The sequence below is a fragment of the Aspergillus heteromorphus genome, assembly GCF_003184545.1.
Source record: "Aspergillus heteromorphus CBS 117.55 chromosome Unknown BO70scaffold_22, whole genome shotgun sequence".
NCBI lineage: Eukaryota > Fungi > Ascomycota > Eurotiomycetes > Eurotiales > Aspergillaceae > Aspergillus > Aspergillus heteromorphus.
Window position 1 is genome coordinate 137,109 of NW_020290427.1, and position 12,838 is coordinate 149,946.

At 49.9% G+C, this 12,838-nt stretch overlaps 3 protein-coding genes across 3 annotated transcripts; 2 read left to right on the top strand and 1 right to left on the bottom strand.

Moving 5' to 3' along the window:
* Positions 1–589: 589 nt before the first annotated feature.
* Positions 590–8,872, bottom strand: BO70DRAFT_431020 (fatty acid synthase S-acetyltransferase). Its single transcript, XM_025548202.1, has 11 exons — positions 8,339–8,872; positions 7,724–8,237; positions 6,890–7,328; positions 6,387–6,833; positions 4,085–6,340; positions 4,007–4,032; positions 2,788–3,921; positions 2,660–2,734; positions 2,270–2,610; positions 1,729–2,206; positions 590–1,665 (listed from the first exon to the last, which is right to left on the bottom strand). The coding sequence occupies exons 1-11, from the start codon at positions 8,800–8,802 to the stop codon at positions 805–807; spliced, it is 7,035 nt and encodes a 2,344-aa protein (XP_025397152.1). The 5' UTR covers positions 8,803–8,872; the 3' UTR covers positions 590–804.
* Positions 8,873–10,174: 1,302 nt separating this feature from the next.
* Positions 10,175–11,513, top strand: BO70DRAFT_364117 (trihydroxytoluene oxygenase). The gene is made up of 5 exons (XM_025543733.1): positions 10,175–10,255; positions 10,305–10,482; positions 10,531–10,678; positions 10,731–10,962; positions 11,009–11,513. The coding sequence occupies exons 1-5, from the start codon at positions 10,235–10,237 to the stop codon at positions 11,486–11,488; spliced, it is 1,059 nt and encodes a 352-aa protein (XP_025397153.1). The 5' UTR covers positions 10,175–10,234; the 3' UTR covers positions 11,489–11,513.
* Positions 11,514–11,791: 278 nt separating this feature from the next.
* On the top strand, positions 11,792–12,507 carry BO70DRAFT_412118 (uncharacterized protein; the record flags this gene model as incomplete). Its single annotated transcript, XM_025547304.1, has 2 exons — positions 11,792–12,377; positions 12,440–12,507. 2 exons carry the CDS (start codon positions 11,792–11,794, stop codon positions 12,505–12,507), a joined length of 654 nt encoding a protein of 217 aa, XP_025397154.1.
* Positions 12,508–12,838: the final 331 nt, after the last annotated feature.

A 12,838-nucleotide genomic window follows, 5' to 3' on the forward strand; every position in this document is an offset into this window, starting at 1 on the left:
TTCGAATTTATATGTAACGCAATAAAATCTCTCATCATACGTATTTTATGCAAGTTACCATCATCCTTCAAACCAAGCAGATTAAGACCCAAGCCTCGTGGCACCCCTGTATTGATTGATCAAAAGCGACCCAGCGGTCCGTCTCTCGGTTCGGTTATCTGGTTCATTCTCTCGGGACCCGGCAATGATCGGGTCGCAACTGCCGAGATCATTGTCATTCACAACAAACCACCAAACAAAGATATAATACAAAGGAAATAGAGCGATGTGTAAATGGATCTCAACCCCAGGACAAGTGCACAGTAGTAAGCCTGGAAAAAACATGAGAGAAAGAAAAATCATAATTCAAGGAAGGCGTCGGTCGGGATCGAACCGGCGTGAAGTACTACATTCCCAACCGCTCGGCTATAATATCGGGGAAGGCGCGTCGCAATAAATCTTTGTGTCATAGAATACAAGGAAGGGTTCTCCGGGTTCTACGTATCAATTTATGAACCTTGCACCACGGAGCAGTTCGAAATACAGACAGATAAAGCGGGCAGCCTCGTTGACGATGTTGGGGACCAAGCGCAGCTCAAAGATACGATAGCTCAGCTCAATTGGGTTAGAATAAAGAACAGGAATTCTCCGAAATCATCACTTATCAGCACAATAAACAAAACACAAACACAAATACAAACATCACAAAACCCGGCCTTGGCCACAAATAAATCGAGTCCACGCAACCAACACGGACTGGTCGATTGTCCACAGACTCCCGACATCCTGAAATCACGTACAAAAAGAAGCAAATCACAGAATGGATTAATTAGTCCCATACTTCGCCTGCAGCCCACTCATAACCAACGCCGCCACGCCGGCGACAGTCTTTGCCTGGGCGATTTCCAAGACGGATGTTTCGAGATCCAGACTCCGTCGGATCCAGTACTTGACCTCGAGACCCATGAGGGAATCGATCGGGAGGCTAGCGACCTGCTTGTCGTCGAGGCCCGTCTGCGCAGAGAAGTTTCCTACACGCTTTCCCAGTTCTTGGATGATGATACTTTCGCATTGAGGGTCATTCAAGTACGAGGGGTTGTTCGCGATGGATTCGAACAGACGAAGGAGAATGTCGTCTTCCTGATTGCGTTCGGTTGTTTTATTCGTTTTCATCAGGGAGGGGATGTTGAATCGGGCGTCTTGTTCGAAGAACGCTTTTTCGCTGTCCATCTGGCCGGGGTTGAGGAAGGAGGTGACCCCGACGATGATGTCGAGCGGAGGATGGACGAGAGAGGGAGGGTTGGTGGGGGTAGTGTGTGGTAACGCGAGCCGGAATGCGTCGATGACATCTTTTTCGAAGAGGGAGAATCGTGATTGCGCGCGGAACAGTTCCAGGAGTCGCGTGTTGCGACTGAAGTTGCCGACTTCTTCGACGGCGCCGAGCGTCACGCGCGAGGCTGGGAGGCCTAGGGACCGGCGGTATGTTACGAATGCGTCGACGAAGGCGTTGCTGGCGCCGTAGTTGGATTGCCCTGGGTTACCGACTGTTCCTACAACGGAGCTGAAGAGGACGAAGAAGTCTAGCTGCTTGTCGGAACAGGCGTTGTGGAGGTTCCATGCGCCCCCGATCTTCGGGCCTTGGGGAGCGATCCATTGATCGTAGGACATTTTTGCGAGGAATTCATCCTGTGGAGACGAAGGCTTAGTAGGTGTATTGCAACATCCTCGACTGAGGGAGTGGGTGCTTACTTGGAGAACAAGAGAGAGATTGACAACTCCAGCGAGCGGGTGCTCGCTGGCGGAGACAGCTTGCTTGACACTGTTCATGTCCTCAACGCTACCATGGACGATGGTCACGGTACAACCTTGACTTTCCAATTCCTTGGTAAAGCTTTGATCGGATTGAGATTGACCCGCAGATCGCGACATTACCACCAAGTGCCGGGCCCCTTGTGTGACTATCCACGTTACCAGTAGTCGACCAATACCCCCATAGCCACCGACTAGAAGATAGGACTTTGTCGGGGAGAAGGCATATTTCCTCTCTACTGGCCTGTCTTTCAGCGTTTGAGGATTGTCTGGCATCTTGACGACTATTTTGCCAATGTGCTTGCCGGTTTGCATATGGCGGAATGCAGCTGCCATGTCACAACCCTCAAACATCCTTGGGAATAGTCGCGCTTCCAGTCGCCCCTCCTGGCAATAGGTAAACATTTCATCAATCGAACTAGGTGAGATTCGTCAGTAGGTTGTCGTACTGCTTGAGTTTCAGAAATGGAAAGAAACATACTCCCGAACAAGATTTGGACAGTCAGCGAGCATCTCACTCAAATCCACACCATGGAACGAGCGATTATTTGCAAAATGTACCATCGCGAGCTTTCCATGTTCGAGCATATCACGCTTGCCGATTTCGATCATCTTGCCCATGGCAGCGACACAATCCCAGGATGCGTGTAGAAGTTCGCCAGCGAGGGAATTCAGGACTAGATCGACGCCGCGTCCTTTTGTCGCATTCATAACACCGCTCCGGAACGAGACGCTGCGAGAATCGAATATTCGCTCTCGTGGTATATTGAAATTTTTGATGAGGAATTGAATCTTCTCCTCACTGCTGACTGTGGCATATATCTATGCAGGTTGTTAGCATTAGTTGTAGGGGTTGGATGTGAAGCCATACCTCGGCACCAACCATACGGCAAATATCAATAGCCGCAAGTCCGACACCACCACAAGCAGCATGAATGAGGACAGACTAGGAGATACCAGGTTAGAAACAAATTATATGTATAATGAGCAGAATCTCACCTCTCCTTTGATCAAGTTCCCTATCGTCAGAAGTGAGTAAATTGCGGTCGCGTAGACGCAAGGCATCGCCGATGCCTGTTCGAGTGTAATCTCCTCTGGAATGCGCATGCAATTTACATCCTTTGTTACTAACTGCGTTCTAAATGTACCTTGTTGAATGACTATGACGGCATCGCCTTCATGGATATCAGTTACTTTGGAGCCGGTCCTGCGGACAATTCCGCTCCCCTCTATACCCAGAGGCAGGTTTGCCCCAAGGAGCCCCAGTGCTAACATGAGATCCTTGAAGTTCAGACTGAAATACTTCATATCCACTTCAAGCTCATCTGGCCCAAGGACCTGCTGATCCTCCTCCTCAACCCACTGCAGTGTGTCCAGAATGCCGCGTGTTTCAGGATGGAGGCGAAGGGGTCCACAGCCACCTGGAGACTCGAGCTGCTCCTGCATTGAAAGACGGTGGCACCGCATTGTATAAACGGTGTCGCCTTCAATGGAATACTCGAAGTCCCTACCCGAGGGATTCTGAACTTCATTGAATATATGCTCACACACGCGAATCAAGACATTGGCTGCGGTATCGTTGAACTTGTCTAGTTCAATGGTCTTGAAATCGATGCCAGACTCAAGACGGATACTGCGGCCGAATCCTTGGACGAGTCCGTAGCGGGGATCTGAACATTGCTTTTGGGACGAACGTGTAACCCAGAGTGTCCGTCGACCTAGAGACAAAAAATCTTTGATCTGGGTGTAGGACTGTTCGGAAATTTCATAGAGTAAGGGACGTTCAAGGTCGAGGAGTGAAATCACATCGCCCTCTTCAGGGGCTTCCCCGAGATTGCACCATCGGATGGAATACCCGCGTAGGGAAAGCTTATTCCCAAATACTGACGCCCAGGGATATTGTTGGATTTCTGGGGTTCCAAGAATATTGATAAATCGGGCTGTCGGCTTCGACGGTGCAACTCTCGCTATCATTGTGGCACACAGTTGACGTGGTGATTCCGCATCGTATGCAATATCTTCAACCCTGGTAAAACCTGTCTTGACGAGCTCATCATTCCATCTCTCTAGCGCCACGTATGGTCGATCAAGACGTTGGTCTGAATCTCCCAACCACCACCCGGGAAGGGTACCCTGTGATCGAAGATGAGTTTAGTTCTACTTCTGGACAAAAGATTTAAAAAGGAAAGGGAAGGTGGCAGCGGAAACATAAACATACCATCGCCCAATCAACATAAGGAATGCCTAAGAATTAGTAGTTAGCAGACATCTAAACAGTTTCAACATCTGACCATACCAGAAGAAAGCTCGTGAAGCAAGAGCCAGCCCCCAGGACTCAGAAGTGTCCTGACATTTGCAAGTGCCTCGCTCAAGCTTGGTGTGGCGTGTATTACATTGGACGCGATGATAAGATCGAAGCCACCAGCATCAAAACCCTGACCTGCGGGGGGGAGCGAGACATCCAAGACCGCATACTCGAGCTGACTACCGTATTTCTCTTGAAGCGGGATCAAGAAGCCAGCAGTCACATCCGTAACCACAAATCGAGAGAAGGAGCGATCACCGCGGGAATCGACAAGAGTTCTAAGAGCCGCAGTCGTAGCGGAACCCGTTCCAGCGCCGATTTCCAGAATCCGTAGCTGGGGATTGGAATGCCCGACGAGATTAAAAAACCGACTCCAATCGAAGTTGTCAACGGCGTATGCGTAAAGGTCCTTCCAGGAATCTCGCGGGGGCAAAATCTGGGCCGCGGATGATTTCCCTGTCATCAGTGAGTCCATTTCCTCCTCCAGGCAAGACTTGGCATCCGAAAAGAACCCCGACAGTCGGACATCGGGGATTTTGTCCAGCAGCGTCTCCCAAATTCCTTGTCGTTCGCCGGAGTTTAACCGCGCCCATTTTTGTCCCTCCTTGATACCGTGGTATTCTCCCGTTTTTATTTGGAGCGCCTCGGACTGTATCCATTTCTGATATTTTATCATGTGAGGCAGACTGGGGGTGAGATTACGGACCAGAACATCAAAATCTAGCATCACCAGAAGAGCGAGCTTTGCTGCTACCTCTAGTCCTGTGTCTACAGCGGCCTTCTTAACCGAACCAATGACAGTGTTGAGACGAATATCTGGATGAGAATCCATATAAGAGCACATAAACGGCTCTTGACGTACCTGCTTTCCATCGCTCTCGAGAGCAAAAAACCGGGCATCGCGCATGGATAACGCGAGATCCCCATCACCACGAACAAGATATGCATCGCCACCGAGGCCACCACCGGATGTTGTAGCGTCAGGGCTGGGACGGACACCTAAGGACATGGAGTCGGTGCTTTTGGTTATGCATACCTCACCGATGTAGGAAGGGACCCCCACTATCCCAAGGTCAAGTGCGAGGCCACGGCATGCTGCAACAGAGTGTAACTGTAGGCACTGGTCGATTACCACAGGATGGATTAGATAACGGCTATCGTGAAGTTGAGGATCATCATTCACTATCGCAGCAGCTTCATAGGTTGAAGGACTGGCAGTTATTTGCTGCAGGCCCTGAAACTGCTTTCCATATTTCAACCCAGCCTTTTGTAGCTGCCGATAGAGGTATGGTGAGGAGACAGACCTGGGGTAAACTGAGACCTTTGGTGGCTTTGGCATATCGGAGTTGCTGACACCCTTGACTTGTCCAGCACAATGCTTTTTCCACGAGGTGCCGTCATAAGAACAGACTGTAAACTCATACCAGGAAGATTCCACTAGATCATTCACAGTCACTCGTCGCATGTTGGTCAGAAGCTCGTATTCCAGATTTGGTTCCAGAATCAAAGCTGTCCTTATCAAGAAGCCCCGCAGGGATATCGAATCGGATCCTGTAACTTGACGGGCGGCCTCTACGACCATGGCTATGTATCCAGCACAGGGAAAGACGATTTTGCCACTGACAACGTGGTCCCAAATCCAGGGAACTTCATCAAGGCGGAGGATGTTCCGCCAAGAGGGCTCCAAGTCACCCGACTCCAGAGTGCGACAACCAAGCAATTCATGCTGTGGAAATTTCCGCAAGCGCCATTCCCGGGGAGGCCGACTCTCGTCCCATCCCCAATCCTCGTACTGCCACGGATATGGAGCGAGGTTCTTAAGACATGATCCAATCACATTCACTGCTGCAAAGAGAACTGAAGCCCCGTGAAGATATGCTTGTCCCACTGCGCCCAGCAGCGTTCCGGCTGTTTCGTCACCTCTGATGACAGTTGGGCAATACGAATATGATCTCTCTATATTCTTGCTCACCTGACGAATAGGCCCCGAAAGAGCTGAATGGGGTCCGATCTCCATGATAAGTGGCTGTGGAATTTCAGATGTTGATTTCAATGCCTCACTCATTCCAGAAGTGAACTGCACCGGCGACTCAAGGTTTGCCCTCCAGTAGGCCGAGTTTAGCTGGCTGGAACTGTGTATTACCTGCCCAGTCAAAGTTGAAAACATGTCTGCAGTCATAACCGGACTGTAGGTAACATGCGATCGTATCAATTCCTCATAGTGAGCGCCTGCAAAAATCATGTGATCTTTCAAGCATTAGTAGGGCCCTCAATGGATTCGGATTACACTTACTAGAGTGGTAAGCAACATATACAGGGAGTCGTTTCATGAGAGTATCCGGTCGGTCACTGCGTATCCTTGTTTCTATCTCATCTAGCGAACCACCATCGCCTGACAAGGTCACGCTCTCCGGGCTGTTGTAGCACGCAATAACAACACCATTTGTAAGATATGGGCTGACCTGCTTGGGATCCATTCCAACTGCCAACATCGATCCCTTACCCTCGCATTGAGCGGATACCTGACCGCGATAGTATGCTAAGATGATCGCGACCTCCATGGAGATAGCACCGCAGGCATATGCAGCGGCAATCTCCCCGCTAGAATGACCGACTGCCTTGGAAGGGCGGATATTCCAGGAGGCAAGAAGGTTCGTTATAGCCAGTTGGATAGCGGTGCATAATGGCTGTGAACACTCAGCACGGTCCATGACAGCTTGACTGCCATCTATCAATGTATCTAATGTCTGTTAGTATATTTTTGCCAGTGCGAATAGTCGACTTGTTGAGTGGTACCAAGTATGCTCCACTTCGGAGGGATCGGAAGACCTCGGAGAGTGCTGTCCATTATCCGTATATCTCTGTGAAACTGTGGATAGCTCTCGATAAGGCCTCTTGCCATCCCGGACCATTGCGCACCTTGCCCAGTATACGCAAATATTACCTCCGACATCTGAGCTTCAGGTATGTGTGCCCTCTGAAATTGACCTAGCTCTGTACCGTCATTGTCCGCTACCAGAAAAGCACGGTTAGAGAGATGATCCCTCCTAGCACCGAGTGTGTAAACAAGGTCTCTGAAATCTTCCGGGTTTTGCTCCAGATGTACCCGTAGTTGATCGATCTTGCTTTCGAGTGCACTGGGGCTCCATGCTGAAACAACCAAAAGATCTTTCGAATGATTTTTCCGCGGTGTTTGGGGCTCACTATGGGGTTGTTGGTAGCCATCTACAATAACCTAAATCTCACATCAGCAATTATATCCCAAAGCCATGCTTGTCGAATGGTCATATTACAGACATGTGCATTTGCTCCACCGATGCCAAAGCTGTTGACGCTCACTCGAGCTCCACGTCCCTCTGGCCAAGGTGTCATTTCTATTGGAACTTCTAACTTGCCCTCTTTGAATGGGACTATTGTTTTTAGTAGGCAATCGCACAAAACTTGAGATGACTTACTGCCAGGATTTGGATTTTCATAATATATATTAGGAGGAATCTTTCTATTCTCTAATGAAAGAACAGCCTTAATAAGACTGGTAAGACCGGATGCGCCTTCCATGTGCCCGACATTTGGTTTCACCTTGAGAATTTAGATTCAAAATAATGTATGGGAAATGGTAAGACAACTTACTGCACTAATCAAAACGCCCTTCTCCCCAAAAACACTCGCTACAGCCTCCGTTTCGGTTACATCACCCATGGTTGTCCCTGTCCCGTGGCATTCAAACAAGGCTGTTTGACAAACGTCACTGATCCCCGCCCGTCGATATGCCTTGCGAATGAGACGCTCTTGACTGAATCGATCTGGGGTTGAGATATTCGGGGTTTTGCCATCGCTGTTTGTAGCCGTTGAGCGGATTATGGCTCTTATGGGATCGCCGTCTCGTATCGCCGCATCTAGCGGCTTGATGTATATCGCATTGATTCCTTCACCACGGCCATAGCCATCTGCTGACGCGTCAAATGTTTTGCATCTGCCATCGGGAGCCAACACAAGATTATCGGACATGGTGATCGACATGGTAGGTGAAAAAATGAGGCTGCTGCCAGCAACGATGGCGGATGAACAGTCTCCAGAATAAATGGCCTGACAGGCTTCGTGTAAAGCCACCAATGAGGATGAACATGCCGTTTTATAAGTTATGCTACCGATGACAGAGTGTCAGACGGGCGGATGGGAACGCGAAGATGGAAGAACCTGGGAGGAGAAGGAGGACATAATCAAAAGGATTGAAGCTCCACGTACCTTGGACCTTTGAGGTCAAATTCAAATGAAATGCGGTTCGCAAGCGCAAAGTCACCAGTTCCCATCGCTCTAAATCTATCCGTCGTCTGACAGTCCTTGCTCGATATCTCCATCCAGTCCTCTCCAAATGTTCCGACAAAACATCCGACTTCGTGGCCTCGCCAGTCCATCTGACCGGCATTTTCCATGCACTCCCACACCACCTCGAGGAGCAGCCTCTGCTGGGGATCCAGCTTACTCGCTTCGTGAGGTTTTCCAACAAAGCCAGGATCGACCTTGCCTAGGTACTCTTCCTGGAAGAAGTAGCCGTACTTAGTTTTGAGAACGTGAGGCTTGGAGGGATGGTAGAATGAATCTCCATGGTACCTGGTTGGAGGAATTTCAGTCAGTGCGCTCCTTTTCTCCACCAACATGCACCAGAACTCTTCCCCGGTCCGGATGCTGCCAGGAAACCTCATCCCCATTCCGACAATTGCAATCGGGGATAGGAGGCCATTGGGTTGTTGACCATTGCTACAGCCCCATGTAGCGCTGGTCGGTTGGTCCAAGTGAGGTCGAGGTTCGTCGCGGACATCCTCGACGTGGGTCACCGCGGCCTCCACCACGTGCTCGCTCCCACTATCGACGGCCATGTGACCAGTGTCAGCTCGTGCCTGAGGAGCCAAGACAGCGAGAATGGCTGAGAGAGCTCTCGCTTGATGAGTGCGAGAACACAGCTTCAGTCTGCAATGGGTGGGTATAGATATGGTGATTTTGCTCAATAGCGCATCAGAGGGGAATATTTCCGAGCATGCAAAGTCCCCGGAGTAAAAGTCGCCGTATATATATCAGGTGGGATTATAGTAGGCTACATGCATTAAGCCGTATTTGGGTTGCAAGAATATCAGGCTCTGCCGCCGGTCATTGGTGAGGAAGTGGTATATGCTACAGTAGACTGACGGGAGGTTATACAAAGGATCTTTATGTTAGTGAAAGTCGAGACGCAGATATACTCTTTGCACACGTGTAACAGAAACCCGTCTCATAGTTAAGAGTGAGCATCAGTCTGGTATGACTACGTCGAGCAAGTGATCAGCCATATTGCGACCGGTGGGACGCTTGAAAGAGGTCCTTTGTCTGACGGTCGCCTAACAGAATCATGATGCTGGGTATAGATGATCCCACGTCCGTGTCGCAACTCAATCAACAGAATTGTGGGTCTGGGTGGGCATTATGTATACCATGAGGTAGCGAAATGACACTCCAGGGTTGATGAGAAACCTGGGAATACATGGAAAGATATAGTGTCATGATGCTTCTCAATCCACTGGCTTATCCTTCCATTCGGAAGCGACCCATGGGAGTATCCCCCGCCCATCCCTGTCGACCGGGTCTCTGGGTCCGGGCCTTTTTCTCGGGAGTTAGCTGGCCCGGCAAGCATGGAATCTTGTCTGAGATAAGCACATGCTTATGGCTCTAGGATCAGAGTCGCAAGTTTGCCTGGATGTAAGAAAGAAGGACGTGTGGTAATAAGCTGTATCTTGTGCGTTTGCGATGGAGCACTATAAAGAGACAATTGGTTAGCGATCTGTGTTGCCTGATTGATTTCAAAAGCCATGACGGGAGGAAGAACCCAGGGTATGAGCATTGTCTCCACAGCTATCACGAGGGGGGAAATACCCACTTGACGCGTAAGCAGCCAGCCTGTTAGACTACCGAATAGATGTTGAAACGTGGGTGAAAAGACAGAAAACAGGACAGTCAGCGGAGAGAGGATGTGGGACCACCCCGACCAGCCCCGCATCCCCGCCACAGTTCTTCCCCACCCCCGCTTCATGGTAAGGCATAAGTTTGAACCGAGACTGCATTGCTTTGGACCATTCCTTTGTATGGACCATACTCGACCTCGATCACACAATGGGCACTTTCGAAGAAACGGTATGCGAGTCTCCGGATGCCATTCACAATGCTAAGAAACCACCAACAGACGCGTCTCCACGGAGCCTCCGTCTTGGATGTTACGGCAAAGGGACCAGAGCAAGAATCTGTGACATCCTGGAGGGAACGCAGTGGCATAAATCGCGATACGCAGATTCATCTGGTGAAACTGGCACACATGCGGTACCAACATCCTGATTTGGATGAACTAACAACGTTTATGAAAGGTCTGCAGCGCCCAAAGACACAAAATACCTTGGAATTGACTTGTGCAGACTTTGGTACCCAGGTTGCTAAGATAACAGAGGATCAGATCTGGTACCGCGGGTACGGCACGGACGCCTATGTTTACTACGCACGAAAAGGGCCGAGAGCATTTCTTGGTGGCACATTTGAGGTCGAGTCGTACCAGGACCTGGTCAAGTAGGTTGCTTTGTTGGCTTGGCGATTGACCGTGCGACACTGATATATCCAGGGCCCGGGAGCTTCCGAATGCTAGTGCTATCAAAGAGCTGACCGATCACCCTGGTGGGGGTCATTTAGTGACGGTGACTGATCCGGAAGGTCATCCTGTCAATCTTATTCATGGACAGGCACTTGCGGAGCCGGGTGAGTATCCGGAGAAGCTCGCTGTCAATTACGAGTCAGACAAGAATCGTATTCGGAAGTTTCAGCGATTTGTTCTTGGACCCGCACCCGTGCACAAGGTATGCTTGACTTCCCCGAATGGTATACACTGTCTAATCGGATTAGCTCGGCCACTATGGGTACTGCGCCAAGGATTTCCCTGCCATGCTTGACTTCTACACTAGGCATTTTAATATAGTTCCGAGCGACTTCCTCTATGTCGAAAAGGATGGCGAAAAGGTCAATGTCGCGGTGTTCGCGCATATTGACAGGAAGCAGGACTACGTGGACCACCACAGTTTCTTCATGAGTACCAACGAGTCATCACACGTCCATCACTGCTCATTTGAAGTCCACGACTTTGACACACAAAATTTGGGGCACCAGTGGCTTGCTAAGAAGGGTTATAAGTCTGTATGGGGCGTAGGGAGGCACATTCTTGGCTCCCAAATTTTCGATTACTGGTGGGACACCACCGGAAACATGGTTGAGCATTACGCGGATGGGGATCTTGTGAACGACGAAACCCCGATTGGGTATATGCCTGCCACAAATGAGTCGCTTGCAGTTTGGGGACCGGATGTACCTGCTTCGTTTATGGAGTAGATGATATCCATGGAATAAAAAGGACCTAGTTGACGTTTGACGTCTCAACGTACTTTCGCTTCCTGGGAGTATTTTGTATCCAATCAAACTACATATGCATATGCACGTTGCATTAATCTCTCCTATATTATCAGGGTCCCTATCCTGCCTTGGCTTGCTAAATCTAATCTGAGATCAGAAGTCTATATCCAACACTATATTCCACGAACCATCCCACTCCATTCCATCCATATATCGTATACCCTATGAGGCTAGCTCTCCCCACACCTTAACAAAATCAATTCCAATGAGACGGAGTTAATAATGGATCTGTTGACTTGTGGGACAGTGGGAGGGATCACACAAACGCCAGACCACTACTACGGTACTACCAGAGTGTCCCGCAGCCCGATGCCGATCACGTCCCGCCGTGGAGGCGTGGGGCCGGATCTTCCCAGTCCATACCACATCCCAGACCAGCAGCCATCTATTTGCTGCACCCCCACATCGAATGACCCCCTCCAAGACAGAGATTCACCTCACCTCCCCCGCTTGATCGCTATCTCAAACGACCAAGCCTACCCCGGACATCTCCTCGATCCAACTCGCGATATCAGCCAGGAAAACATCGAGGGCGATTTTCAACCGCCGCGTCACAAGACAATCCATGCACATCAAGTCAAATACGTACTACCCCTAGATTTGTATCCACCTTGCAAATCATCACACGGCAGGACAGCCAAGCCACCCCCGAAGATCATAGTTCCCGCATCGCATTTTTCCAGACTAAGCTGCATGGACCCCACGAACGAAGCCAGCCTGGCCCTCGCCCAAACGCCAGTCCTCATTGGAAAGCTGTGGACTGTCGTGACGGGTTTCCAGTCTAGTCGGCCACTATTAATATCCCGATGTGTGCACAGACTGGGACGCACGACTGCCAGGTAGAAATTTCACCTGTGATCGGGAAAACAGGGCGCGATATGCCCGAGGAGGATGAGGCGCTGGATTGTCTGTCCTCTGGGTTGCAAGGCAGCGAATGATGTGTCTGTCCTCGAGGGCATTGCAGATACACATATCGCAGGAACGTTATCTTCTGTATCAAATAGCAGATCCTATTCCTGTCACAAGGAACGACACTCGAGGCGGGAACTATCTTTTTGCCGGGGATTCTAGCGGGTATCGGGTACTTTACAGGACCGAGCGTTGTGCTGCATGACGGGGATGAGATCCGCGTAGGGATTGAGAAATTGAGAAACGCGTCAGAAACTCCAGATATCCATGAACACTACACCACAAGACCAACAAACTGCGCAATGCAATGCTCAACTGAGCAAGATTGAATCAATTATTACTTATCGAAGTGTTATATAC

What these genes read in the sequence shown, in the direction of transcription:
- BO70DRAFT_364117 (XM_025543733.1), top strand. Translation starts at nt 10,235, where the DNA reads ATGGGCACTTTCGAAGAAACG. An exon ending in TGGGCACTTTCGAAGAAACG is followed by an intron (nt 10,256 to 10,304) that starts GTATGCGAGTCT and finishes AACCACCAACAG; the next exon opens with ACGCGTCTCCACGGAGCCTC. An exon ending in GACCCGCACCCGTGCACAAG is followed by an intron (nt 10,963 to 11,008) that starts GTATGCTTGACT and finishes TAATCGGATTAG; the next exon opens with CTCGGCCACTATGGGTACTG.
- BO70DRAFT_431020 (XM_025548202.1), bottom strand. Translation starts at nt 8,802, where the DNA reads ATGGGGATGAGGTTTCCTGGCAGCATCCGGACCGGGGAAGAGTTCTGG. An exon ending in TCCGAAGTGGAGCATACTTG is followed by an intron (nt 6,834 to 6,889) that starts GTACCACTCAAC and finishes AACAGACATTAG; the next exon opens with ATACATTGATAGATGGCAGT. An exon ending in GCTTCACGAGCTTTCTTCTG is followed by an intron (nt 4,033 to 4,084) that starts GTATGGTCAGAT and finishes ACTAATTCTTAG; the next exon opens with GCATTCCTTATGTTGATTGG.